Here is a 14,519-nt window from a genome sequence, read left to right as displayed (position 1 = left end):
TTAAGATGACATTTGCAGAGACAGGTCTCACTGTAATTAGAACAATTCTGTTTTTTACAATGGCCAGGCACATGCTAACCAAACTACACATGCATCACTGAGTCGTGGACTTCACTAAAAACCACACTCCAGCTGACTTCTTATTTTGAGGTGACAATAATACAGATAATATAACAAAAGAGCAGCACAATGCCATAAATTATCATGTACACTGGTTAAAAAGAGCACTGTATAGCCTTGCACGGATAGCCTGAATATTAAAGTGAATAAACTAAACAATGTGATGTGATGTAGCTGTTCTCACCTCCTTCTCCTCCTCTTGTTCCTTTCTCATCTGTTCTAGGCGAACCTGCTCTGCCTCTTCTCTTTCTTGGGCTTCTCTCTGAAAAACAAAGTAATTTAAGTTAAATTTCATAAAATGTGATGGAACAGTAGGGCTGCACGATGGCAGTGTGTAGTGTTGATACTTCAAAATGAGAAAGATCTGGTTTTGACTTGAGCCAGGAACTTTCTGCTTAGAATCTGACTGTCCATGCAAGGGTTTTATCTGGGAACTCTGGCATTCCAAAAACAAGCACATTAAGCCAACTGATGAATCAAAAGTTAATGTCTGTGTGAATTGTTGTGTACAGCTCTCTAAAGTACTGACAGTCATGCACATGGCATGCCTCTTGACAAATGTATATGTGGACAGGCTCCAAAACCACAATCACACAACCACAAATGAGATATGCAGAAGAAAATGAAGGAAAAGAATGAAAAACCCCTGCATGATATGTATTATTCACATTTAGCTTAAATACACAGTTGGTCTGTTCGGTTGCCTTCTCACTGCTCATGTATGTGATCAGGCAATAATGAGCCACTGAAATCTTTGTTATGATTTGGTCTGCAAGATACCAATACTAGAGTAACTGGTACTTTGCTGGCTCAGTATAAACTGAGTTTCATTTCCAGTACACAGACTGTTTCCAGACATATGGCTACATATTAGGGATGAGACCGATCCAATCCGGATCCGGATTGGTATCGGGTTCCGATACTGACATAATTCACGTATCGGAAAATACCGATCCAACCTGCGATATTTTCCGATAGCGGAGAAGAGCCACTGTGAATCCTCTCAACTGTTGTTGTTTGCTCTCTGCTTGTTTCCTGCCAAGCGGGAGGAGGTTTTAGAAGCTGGGCTGTTTGAGAAAGCTCTCTTCCGCAGTGTTCTAGCTGCAGTTAGCGGCAAATTTCTGCCTGGCTGTCGGGTTCAAATTCTTTGTTTGTCGAGCAGAGATATTCAGAAAAATTAACTGAATTGTTGCTGAAAATGTGTGCTATAAAGTTAGCGGCTTCACTGTCCCAAGGCTGTAAAATGCCAGCTCAGCATGCAGCTGAGGAGGAGCTGAACAGAGATTCTGTCTGCTGAAAGGGGAAAAAAAAAGTCTCCATTAAAATCCTGCGCATAAGTGCGATGATGATATATTTGTTTTACAGCTGAAAGACTTCATGTTTCCCAAAAGATCGATGTTTGCGCAGCATGAAAACCACTGTTTTCAAGACAAAAAAAGAGACAGAGACAGAGGGAGAGTGAAAGTAAGCAAGAGAGAGGGCCAGAGAGGCAGAGAAAGAGAGAGACAAGCAGAGAGAAAGAGACAGAGAGAGATAGAGTGTGCTGTCTTTTCTGTTTAAGTCTATAAAAATAAGGCTATAAAAATAAAAGTACATAATTCTTTCATCAAAACATCAAATCTAGGCTTTCATCTTAGATACACCTTCTATCAAAGTGTAGCTGAACTTTCAGGTCTCCCTTTTAAGAAAATCTTCATATAAAATCAACAATAATGATAATAATATTAAAGCAAACAGAGTTCTGGTATCAGATCAGAAAAGTATCGGTATCGGCAGATATTCAAATTCAGGTATCATGATCGGATTGGAAGTGAAAAATTGTGGATCGGTGCATCCCTACCACATATATAAACTAATCACAGCATGATAAATGAAAAAAGGATAAAAGACCATCATATCTTTCCTTTCCAGACATACCTTCTTACGGTCAGCTTCTAGAGACAGACGGTAGGCCTCGTCCTGTTCTCTCTTCACCATCTCCCTTGCCTCACGTTCATCCTATGTTGACAAAGACGGGGGGGGGGGGTATGGTATTAATTGTCAACATAATAACAGACAAAACATCTACTGGCATGCTGGGTGTGGGAGCTGAAAAAGTGAAGTACCTGAAAATACAGCATGACAAGTGTGGTTACAGCCAAAAACCAGGTATGAATGCATATAACCAGAAGGGCATTCATTCTGATCTGGCTGTCATTTACCAGACCCTGAACTTCTTTCATGCTTTCTCATCTCAGTTTCTCTGTCCTTTTCTGTTTCATTCATCCAGTCTCTCTTTTCCTGTTTGTACAGAGGGAAGGGGACAGGCAGCCTTTCTCTTTCTACCTGCTGTGGCTCCAACGTGTTTTATAAAGACAACAACTAAATACAAGTGTTCATTGTGTTAATATTGAACAGCCATTACTTTTCTATTTTTGGAAGGTTCACGTTGTGTTTTAGCCCGGATATGGCAAAGGAAGCTTATTGTGGTGATCAGAGGGGCAGTGTTCAGCTGGGCAGCGGCCAAGCAAAAGAACAGTGTGTTTTGTTGCATTGATTCAGAAAATGTAAAGGATACATTTGTGCTGTTGGCCCGCACCATATTTGAACACTGAAAGGAAAGTGTAAAAGAATGGCAGAAAGGGACAAAAGCATCAAAGTAGCTACCTTCACTGCAATACTGTGGAGTCACGCAACAAACTCCCACAGTAGCTCAGGTCTGATACTCATTTTATACAAGTTACAAAAGCACCAACTGTTCTAAATGGCTTAGAGTGCGCAAGAAGCATCAAGTAAAACGTTATTCCACATCTTATCTATTTATTAAATTGATTAAAAAAAGTGTGAAGTCCTCTAGTGTTTCTACAAAAAGTCTTGTTTTATACATCTATATTCTGAAATGCAAGCTCTGATATCAAACAAGATGACACAAAAGAGTGCTGATAAAGGTTTGGATTTTAATTAATTTATTTTAATAGTACAAGTGAAAAAAAAAAAAAAAAAAAAAATATATATATATATATATATATATATATATATACACACACACACAACGTCTCTTAGAAAAGTATCCGACCTTATTATTTTTTTCAAAAACCATATGGATTTGAATCACGTGTGATTGCGTCAGACAAGCTTGAACGCTCGTGCGCATGTGTGAGTTTTTCCACGCCTGTCAGTTGCGTCATTCGCCCGTGAGCAGGCTTTGAGTGAGGAGTGGTCCACCCCCTCGGCGGATTTTCATTGTCAGGAAACGGCGGAATGATTTGGGCTTTTTTTCCATCAGAATTTTTTCAGAAACTGTTAGAGACTGGCAGCTGGAAACCATTCAAAAAATTTAACTGGATTTCGGTGAAAAATTTACGGGCTTCACAGAGAATAAGGACTGTTACTACAGCTTTAAGGACGGCTTTAAGGATGCTCGGCGCGCCACGCTCCTTGCTGCCATCGAGAGCCACAAACCACTGGATCATTTCTAAACGGATGGCTCTGTGGAGCCGGGACCATCGTGTGCACTTTCTCTGGTTATCACAAGAGCTGGACATCAACCATTTATCGGCAGATTTCACTTTTAACAAGAGATTTTGTCATGGAAAGCTGAGCGGAGGCTTCGCGCGTCACGACCAATTTGCTGATGGAGCGAGACAAAGGAACACCTCTGTTTTGGTCTCACGGGACCGCTTTGAGATGGCGTTCAGACAGCTGTCGGTGGTTTTTCCATCGAGTGATTGTCCGAGAAATTGTGGATGTGCCTGGACATGCCAGAACATGTCCTCTTTCTTAGTTCTGGTCTGTCCTACAAAAGACTATCTTTAAAAGTCGTGCTGTTATAGGCAACACACATACAAAGCATGTGCCCAAAACTGTACAACTGCAACAAGCAGGTGATTAGATTTAGTTGATCTTCACATAAAAAAAAAAAAACCTGTGAGACAATGTGAAAACATGCCTTCATGCTGACAAAGATCCAAAACTTGAAGTGAGTAGTCTGTTAGTTCCTAACTTCAAAGTGATAATGCAGACAGCCATGGATGATGGCCAAGTCATGGAATGGTTGAAGTCACAATGTGGGTGACCAAGTTGTTCCAATTCCAGACACACACACAAAAAAAAAACCCCACCAAAGTGGAATGTCTGTGTTGGGTCAACATCTGTCTTAATGGGTCAATGTTTGTCTTACTGTCTGTCAGATTTATTAAGCTGGACAAAAGGCATATATATACACTCAACAAAAATATAAACGCAACACTTTTGGTTTTGCTCCCATTTTGTATGAGATGAACTCAAAGATCAAAAACTTTTTCCACATAGACAATATCACCATTTCCCTCAAATATTGTTCACAAACCAGTCTAAATCTGTGATAGTGAGCACTTCTCCTTTGCTGAGATAATCCATCCCACCTCACAGGTGTGCCATATCAAGATGCTGATTAGACACCATGATTAGTGCACAGGTGTGCCTTAGACTGCCCACAATAAAAGGCCACTCTGAAAGGTGCAGTTTTATCACACAGCACAATGCCACAGATGTCGCAAGATTTGAGGGAGCGTGCAATTGGCATGCTGACAGCAGGAATGTCAACGGTCAAAACGACCCCCTGTGAGCAAGCACTTGGCGACACTGGGAAGGAAAAACTCCCTTTTAACAGGAAGAAACCTCCAGCAGAACCAGGCTCAGGCTTCAGGGTCAACTGATCCAGCCCTAACTATAAGCTTTAGCAAAAAGGAAAGTTTTAAGCCTAATCTTAAAAGTAGAGAGGGTGTCTGTCTCCCTGATCTGAATTGGGAGCTGGTTCCACAGGAGACAAGCCTGAAAGCTGAAGGCTCTGCCTCCCATTCTACTCTTACAAACCCTAGGAACTACAAGTAAGCCTGCACTCTGGGAGCGAAGCGCTCTATTGGGGTGATATGGTACTATGAGGTCCCTAAGATAAGATGGGACCTGATTATTCAAAACCTTATAAGTAAGAAGAAGAATTTTAAATTCTATTCTAGAATTAACAGGAAGCCAATGAAGAGAGGCCAATATGGGTGAGATATGCTCTCTCCTTCTAGTCCCCGTTAGTACTCTAGCTGCAGCATTTTGAATTAACTGAAGGCTTTTCAGGGAACTTTTAGGACAACCTGATAATAATGAATTACAATAGTCCAGTCTAGAGAAAATAAATGCATGAATTAGTTTTTCAGCATCACTCTGAGACAAGACCTTTCTAATTTTAAAGAGATTGCGTAAATGTAAAAAAGCAGTCCTACATATCTGTTTAATATGCGCATTGAATGACATATCCTGATCAAAAATGACTCCAAGATTTCTCACAGTATTACTAGAGGTCAGGGTAATGCCATCCAAAGTAAGGATCTGGTTAGACACCATGTTTCTAAGATTTGTGGGGCCAAGGACAATAACTTCAGTTTTCTCTGAGTTTAAAAGCAGGAAATTAGAGGTCATCCATGTCTTTATGCCTGTAAGACAATCCTGCAGTTTAGCTAATTGATGTGTGTCCTCTGGCTTCATGGATAGATAAAGCTGGGTATCATCTGCGTAACAATGAAAATTTAAGCAATGCCGTCTAATGATACTGCCTAAGGGAAACATGTATAAAGTGAATAAAATTGGTCCTAGCACAGAACCTTGTGGAACTCCATAATTAACCTTAGTCTGTGAAGAAGATTCCCCATTTACATGAACAAATTGTAATCTATTAGATAAATATGATTCAAACCACCGCAGCGCAGTGCCTTTAATACCTATGACATGCTCTAATCTCTGTAATACAATTTTATGGTCAACAGTATCAAAAGCAGCACTGAGGTCTAACAGAACAAGCACAGAGATGAGTCCACTGTCTGAGGCCATAAGAAGATCATTTGTAACCTTCACTAATGCTGTTTCTGTACTATGATGAATTCTAAAACCTGACTGAAACTCTTCAAATAGACCATTCCTCTGCAGATGATCAGTTAGCTGTTTTACAACTACCCTTTCAAGAATTTTTGAGAGAAAAGGAAGGTTGGAGATTGGCCTATAATTAGCTAAGATAGCTGGGTCAAGTGATGGCTTTTAAGTAATGGTTTAATTACTGCCACCTTAAAAGCCTGTGGTACATAGCCAACTAATAAAGATAGATTGATCATATTTAAGATCGAAGCATTAAATAATGGTAGGGCTTCCTTGAGCAGCCTGGTAGGAATGGGGTCTAGTAGACATGTTGATGGTTTGGATGAAGTAACTAATGAAAATAACTCAGACAGAACAATCGGAGAGAAAGAGTCTATCCAAATACAGAGAGAGAGAGAGAGAGAGAGAGATAATGTCAAATGTTACAAAATCTTTTGGGTCACATGTTGTTCTTGTTCCACTAATAAAATAAAAGACATGCCAAATTTTATTGTAATTGGACATTGTTTAGGGGTCCCCCACAAAGAAACAATTTTCTCCAAACAAGCAATGTAGTAATCCACTAATGTTCTCCTCTAGGTGACTAATCAACTAGGGTTGCCACAAATGACTATTTTGACAGTCAACTAGTCAATGATTATTTTTGCAATTAGTAGACTAGTTGGATCATACGTAATTTCCAAAATTTAAGGCGTGCAGCATTTTCCGAGAAATGTCAGGGGATGAAAACATGAACATTTACAAATCAGTGACTATTTCTTAGACTTCATTTACATCAATCATTCAAAAATACAAACAGTGTGGTACTTTATAGTAAATCTGTGTCAGGTAGGCAGTTCTCAAAAACTAAATGTCCATCCTAGAAGGAGACAAGTGAGGGAAGCCACCAAGACACAACTCTGGAAGAAACTTTGCTTCTGTGAATGGAGAAACTGGAAATAGTGCAACATTTTTTTTTTTATCGTCATTTTACATAAAGTCCCAACTTTTTCTGATTTGTGGTTGTTCCTGTTGCATTTCTGAAATTACAGAACCGCTATAAAGAAAAGTGTGAACATTTTATTGTGTTTTAAAACTTTGTGGAGCAAACGCAAACACCAAACTCTTATAAAGAAGGAAAAAATACCTGGACATGTGCAGGAAAACTGATATAAACTGAACAGAACAATGCAGGCTGATTTGACTCTCCATATTTTTTGTATAAATAAATCAGAATAAAATAAGAGGTAACTCACTTTGAAATGAATAAAACATATAGCTGCAGCTTAATAACTTTGAAAAATAAAGGTCAGCAGCTTGTATTTTTATTCTGACTCCAGTTAATTTTAGTGTGATGAAGTCATCCTTTTTTCCTCCTCATCAGTCACGTTTTGTGCTTGAACACTACATTAAGCTCAAGATTGAACAAATACATACAGTGGGGAAAATAAGTATTTGACCCCCTGTCAGTTTTGCAGGTTTTCCCACCTACAAAGAATGGAAAGGTCTGTAACTTTTATTGTAGGTACACTTCAACTGAGAGAGACAGAATAAAAAAATAAAAAAAATCCAGTAAATCACATTGTATGATTTTTAAATAATTAATTTGCATTTTATTGCAAAAAATAAGTATTTGACCCCTGAGAAAAACAGAGCTTAACAACTGGTACAGAAACATTTGTCTGCCATTACAGAGGTCAGACATTTCCTCTAGTTCTTGACCAAGTTTGCACACACTGCAGCAGGGATTTTGGTCCACTCCTCCATACAGATCTTCTCCAAATCTTTCAGGTTTGGAGTTTCAGCTCCCTCCAAAGATTTTCTATTGAGTTCAGGTCTGGAGACTGGCCAGGCCACTCCAGGACCTTGAAATGCTTCTTACGGAGCACCTCCTTAGTTGCCCTGGCTGTGTGTCTGGGGTCACTGTCATGCTGGAAGACCCAGCCACAGCTCATCTTCAATGCTCTTACTGAGGGAAGGAGGTTGTTTGCCAAAAGCTTGCAATACATGACCCCATCCATCCTCCCTTCAATACGGTGCAGTCGTCCTGTCCCCTTTGCAGAAGAGCACCCCCAGACTATGATGTTTCCACCCCAATACTACACGGTTGGGATGGTTTTCTTGGGGTTGTTCTCATCCTCTAAACATAGTGAGTGGAGTCAATTCCAAAAAGCTCTATTCTGGTCTCATCTGACCACATGACCTTCTCCCATGCCTCCTCTGGATCATCCAGATGGTCACTGGTGAACTTCAAACGGGCCTGGACATGTGCTGGCTTGAGCAGAGGGACCTTGCTGCCCTGCAGGATTTTAAACCATGACAGCATCACGTGTTACTAATGTAATCTTTGTGACTGTGGTCCCAGCTTTCTTCAGGTTATTGACCAGGTCCTCCTGTGTAGTTCTGAGCTTTCTCAGAATCATCCTTACACCACAAAGTGAGATCTTGCATGGAATCCCAGACCGAGGGAGATTGACAGCCATCTTGTGTTTCTTCCACTTACTAATAAATAATCATAACAGTTGTCTTCTACCAAGCTGCTTGCCTGTTGTCCTGTAGTCCATCCCAGCCTTGTGCAGGTCTACAGTTTTGTCCCTGGTGTCCTTTGACAGCTCTTTGGTCTTGGCTATGGTGGACAGGTTGGAGTGTGATTGACTGAGTGTGTGAACAGGTGTCTTTTATACAGGTAACAAGTTCAAACAGGTGCAATTAATACAGGTAAAGAGTGCAGAATAAGAGGGCTTCTTAAAGAAAAATTAACAGGTCTGTGAGAGCCAGAATTCTTGCTGGTTAGTAGGGGGTCAAATACTTAATTTATGCAATAAAATGCTAATTAATTGTTTAAAAATCATACAATGTGATTTTCTGGATTCTTTTTTTTTTTTTTTTTAAGATTCTGTCTCTCTCAGTTGAAGTGTACCTACGATAAAAATTACAGACCTCTCCATTCTTTGTAGGTGTGAAAACCTGCAAAACTGACAGGGGGTCAAATACTTATTTTCCCCACTGTACCTTTGGAAAATATAATGCTTTTTGTGATCTGTGCCTCTGAACATCACTGCACAGTTTCTCCACATCAGGGTTTTTTTAAACCCGTGTATGCGTAATGTTTGCTCAGTTCATTTATATATTCTAATTTTTAAGGATTTTTTTAAGGATATCTGATCTCATAAATTCAGTATACGACACATACATGGTGTGAACAGGACAGTGTCATCGGACCCACACGGGTAGAGAAAGTGCAGAGAGAAGTAAAGGCAGCTCCACAGTTTAGTTTTGTTTGTTTTTTTTAAACATGTTCACTTGGGTTAAAATCCTCTCTCTCTGCTCCGTGCTCGCTGTCTCACATGCACTGATGGTTCTCAGCAGAATGTAATGTCTCGTGCCTCTGTTCAGGAGCACTCCGCGCGCGCGTACACGCGCACACACACACACACACACCTTCGGTAAACTGCGCATTTGAGACGGCTTTGAACAAGACGGCCACTGTTTTAATCGGCCGTCTTTTGCAAAATTTGAATGTCCAAATGATGGCAGGACAGCTCACTGCCTAAAACTAGGAATTGAGAGAAAAACAAAGACTTAAATAAACGACTAAATTAGTTGTTAATGGTTTCAATCGTCGACGTAGTCGTGACTAGTTGACTCGTCATGGCAGCACTATAATCAACCACCACTTTTTCCGATAAGAAGCCATCGCATGTACCTGTAAAAGAAAAATAATGGCATCAGAGACTTCTCCTGTTAGGGTGACATTGCCTTGCCAGCAGAGGGAGAGGAAAATGTGTGACTCTGGGGGACCTCTAAATCTTATCTGATTTGAGTTCTAATTTGGTCTGCACCTATAAAACCCCAAATGGAACAAAAACAACATGCGGCCTGACATCTCACACACACACACACACACACACACACACACACACACACACACACACACACACACACACACACACACACACACACACACACACACACACACACACACACACACACACACACACACACACACACACACACACACACACACACACACACACACACACACACAGCTACCAGGGAGGGTGATGGGGCTTGGTGTAAAAAAAGGAAGCCACACATGCAACTGCGAAGATAGGATTAGTGTAATGTCTAATGTCAAGGCTGACTTCACCCAGGAGATGAAATGCATCCTGTCATCTGTCAGGTACAGGATGTGCTAAAATCCTGGTGTTATTAGTACTATTAATGATTAATCACACTAGCACATCATGCTTTCAACTTCCATTATACTCTGTCACATTAATACATGTCATGTCCTGCTGGCAGACCATACCTGGGTAAAAATCATGGATGGAAACTTTTTGGCTATAATTGTGCAGTTGACTCTGGCTGGCCATTTACTGCGGCACACTGTTCACTTCATGTGTATATGCTCGGTGCACTTCACATACATAGTGGGCTGAGTCCACAGCCCCGTCTCCTGCAGACAGTGGGCTGAGAGGAACAAAAGAAGCAGCGTGACTCGCTGGAACGTTGGCAACAACACCCACGCATGTAAAGGGTGATGTATGTACTACTCAAAAAGAACATTTATGTCTAAGTATCATAAAGAAGCAAATATAATTTGATTTATATGGAATGTTCAATTTATAAGTGGGACTTATTGTATATTTGAATGTGTGGGTATGTATATGCGTATGTAGATATATAGATATGGGTAGGTGTATGTGTATATGTATATGTATATAAGTGACTATGTATATGTATGTATATATTTATGTTTGTAAAGTATATACGTATGTATATAGGTATATATGGCACAGCCCAAGCAGAGGGTCACCCCCAAGAGCCTGGTCTGCTTGAGGTTTCTTCCTTATAGGGAGTTTTTCCTCACCACAGTTGCCTAGTGCTCGCTCTGGGGGTTGGTAAGGTTAGTCCTTACTGGCGTAAAGTGCCTTGATTCGACTTTCTTGTGATCTGGTACTATATAAATATAATTATAAGTGAATAGTATATTGATGTGTATGTCTGTGTGTCGACATGTAGTAGTGAATTTGTATTTATGTAAATATGACTGATTAGAATTGTTGGACTTGTACTAGCAGGGGTGTGCGCTAATAAGCTTTGCTTCAGCCCACACCCTTTCGGACTCACTAGTTTTGTCTGTGTTTGTTTGTGGAATTGTTCATTTTTTTCTATTTGAATATTTTGTGTGGCGAATAAAAAACTTTGTCACTTGTCACACACACACACACACACACACACACACACACACACACACACACACACACACACACACACACACACACACACACACACACACACACACACACACACACACACATATATATATATATATTTGAAATGGAATAAACAAATTAAAAAATTAAATTAAATTAAATTAATTAAATGTATCGAGGCTAGCAAAATGATCATGTTCATGTTTATATATTGAACGATAAGTCCATATATTGATTTTTTTATGACAGGCCTGTTGGCCAAATCCAAAAAGCTCCTGTAGGTATACTGTTGTTACGGCTTTTACTCAACAATGGGAAGACAAGGGTTTTGCATAACGGACCATAACAAATGAGTATATTGGTTGGAAAGTTTGTCTTGTCTTATTTCTCACTGACATAGGAGTTTAGCTTTTATAACTAAGGCCTTGTACTCATCTAAGAGGAAAAATGTCTAAATTAACTTCAATATGGCCCTGGAAGAGAGAGAGACAGACTGACAACAACAACAACAACAACAATAATAATAATAGTAATAGTAATAATAAAAATCGAAGGCCTGACAACCTCAATAAACAGACAAGAGTGACACAGCTGGTGAAGTGCTAGAAAGTTAAAATGGATACAGAATATAGAACACTATATAAAATACAATGAAGTGTTATTATTGAAATGACAACATAAATACTTCACATGAGGCAGTGAACTAATGAGGACTCCAAGTGTTGACACGCAACATTGTCTTGTCATGCATGTACAATTGCCTCATGCATGCCTGACTGAATATGTGTTTGTGCTTATTGTCATTAATAATTATTTGAGGTGTGTCAAAAGTTACCAATCTAAAATAACACCAGAGCACTGTAGCAAAAATAACAGAGAACAACTGTCACTCAATAGCCACCAAGCCACCTGAGGATGCTGAAACCTCAGGGCATGTGTGACAACTGACATTCTTAACCCAAAGTTCCCATGACTGAAATGATATGACTCTGACTAGTATTGGAAAATGACAAAGCTAAATAATGTTTGCAATTTGTGTGACTAACTGACCCCTTGAATTAAAGCCAACATGCCACACTACTGTGGTGTACACAGGCAAAGCTACAAAATTGTGTCACTGTTCAATTACTTTTGACTTGACTGTTCACAGTCGATGAGTAAACATACTTGAAACATCTTTCCCGTGACAAAGAATGGAGAATGATTCATGCCTGGTTCACACGGCAAGATATTTAGGCCGATATCGGACCCGGTCTTCCCATTCCCACAATTTTAAGGACGTCCCGATTGTCGTGATGGCGCTAAAGATAATATTATCAGATATTCCTGCCATGTGTGGTGTGTTAAGAGCGCTCTGAACTGTTCGGCAGGACGCCAGGAGCGCTCCGATCGCAAATCGGGGATATTCAACATGTTGGATTGTCTTGGCCCAGTATCGCAGTGTGTGTTGTGTCCCCCAACCACAAACGGTGTGTGGTGGTGTTGTCCTTACCGTGTGGCTGCACGCCACATGCTGTACGACTAACTCTGTTAGATCTATGATTTTTAATCTCCACGTGTGTGGTCTCTCAGGTTTTGGAAACCTACAGATAATTTTAAAATCTTGCCATGTGAACCAGGCTTAAGAGGGTCAGGTGAAAGTCTTTGGCAAAAAGTCTCTGTCACACTGTCCCAGATTCCGAGTATCGTTTCCCCACTTTCATCTACATATCAACTATCTCAGTGGTGTTTCTCTAGTTCCCATGGCAGCAAAAAGTCAAGAGAGATGAGTCTAAGTCATGTATCTGTCCAAATACAGAAATTGGCAGAGTGAACTAGAACTAAACGGTTTTGAGATCAGTTGTCATATACACCTTCTCTCAGTCACGCACTCATCTTCAGCCGTTTACGCCAATTAAGGGTCAGGGGCGGGGAGGTGCTGGAACCTATCCCAGCAGTCATAGGGCGTGAGGTAGGGTACACTCTAAACAGCACACCAGTGTGTCGCAGGGCCACATGTAGACAAACAAACACATTCAAACCCACCCGCACACCTACGGACAATTTATAGTTTCCACCTAACCTGCATGTCTTTGGATGTGGGAGGAAGCCAGAGAACCCAGAGGGAACCCACACAAACACAGGGAGAACATGCAAATTCCACACAGAAAGGCCAAAGGTGGGAATCGATCCCATGACATTCTTACTGTGAGGCAACAGTGCTCACCAGTAAGCTACTGTGCTGCCCATATACAACTTCTTTGTTTCCAAAATGTTAAGTAATGTTTGGCATTCCAAATCCTACACTGGCTTAATAACAACATTTAACACACTGAAGGCATGTTTCCATTTATTGATTTACTGGACCACAGAGAAACATGTAAAAGTAAAAGATCACCTCAACTGGTCCAATAAGGTCATTATTGTGGAGGGTGGAGGTGTCATCTTTTGATTTCACATGTCATGTGGGCTATCGTCAGTATATAAATATGACTTAACCCACTTAAAAAAAAACCTAGTGGCTGTTTGAGCCACAACAATTTCCAACAATTAGCTTAGAAGATAAAAAAAAAGCTTCACATGTACAGTAAATGTGACACAGGACATCAGCAATGGAGGCAAAACCGAAAAAAAAAATCTAATCTAAAATGGTCTGCTTTTGTTTGGACTGAAATTGAAATGTAAACTGGAGTATCTAAATCCTTGATGTTTCACCATGTAGCACCACATCTATACCTTCAGTATGAAGTGTCTGAAGACATCTAACTTGGCTTCTATTTAAAAATATGACACCTAAATGTTTGTACTTGCAGCCTCTATAAAATGTTCTCATGAATTTTTAAATTTAAAAATTCATCTCTTTGACTATAAAATGCTTTGAATTATCACAAAAACATTGTGTAGCATCAATGCGGCCACATTCTAAACATTGTGGAAATGCAATTCATTCTCTTCAAATAAAAGTATCTTGTAAAGCTACACCAAAAGCCCAGTAACAAAATAATATGAGAGATGATCCGTCACCACACACACCTTTACCCCTGCCCCAACCCATAACCAGTCAGAAAGGTACAAAACAAATGGGACAGTTCAGTGGTCTAAGAGATGAATTTTGATGTACATCCATAAGACTACTTTTACAGTTCAAGATTGTGTCAGAACCTCACCTCATCTTTGATGTCTTCTTGTTGCTGTGCTGTGAAAATCTCCACTGCCCCCATTAACCTCATCATGAGTTCATCCACTGTTGTATTACCTGACACAATAAAATAAAAAAATCAAGTTCAAGTTCATACAGTAATGTGTAAATTAAGCTTTTAATTTTTCACATCAATTACAAAA

The 14,519-nt window shown here is 40.0% G+C and overlaps 1 protein-coding gene across 2 annotated transcripts in view; it reads right to left on the bottom strand.

Moving 5' to 3' along the window:
• faf1 (Fas (TNFRSF6) associated factor 1) overlaps positions 1–14,519 on the bottom strand; it is a 205,743-nt gene that overhangs the window by 24,221 nt on the left and 167,003 nt on the right. For both annotated transcript variants that reach the window (XM_034179711.1, XM_034179712.1), the window contains exons 16-18: positions 14,345–14,433; positions 2,038–2,118; positions 305–382 (exon numbers count right to left, since the gene is read on the bottom strand). In XM_034179711.1, the coding sequence (XP_034035602.1) occupies positions 305–382; positions 2,038–2,118; positions 14,345–14,433 (248 nt within the window). The remainder of the gene's footprint in view (positions 1–304; positions 383–2,037; positions 2,119–14,344; positions 14,434–14,519) is intronic.

Source organism: Thalassophryne amazonica, chromosome 10 (assembly GCF_902500255.1).
Source record: "Thalassophryne amazonica chromosome 10, fThaAma1.1, whole genome shotgun sequence".
NCBI lineage: Eukaryota > Metazoa > Chordata > Actinopteri > Batrachoidiformes > Batrachoididae > Thalassophryne > Thalassophryne amazonica.
This window is presented reverse-complemented; position numbering and strand designations above follow the sequence as displayed.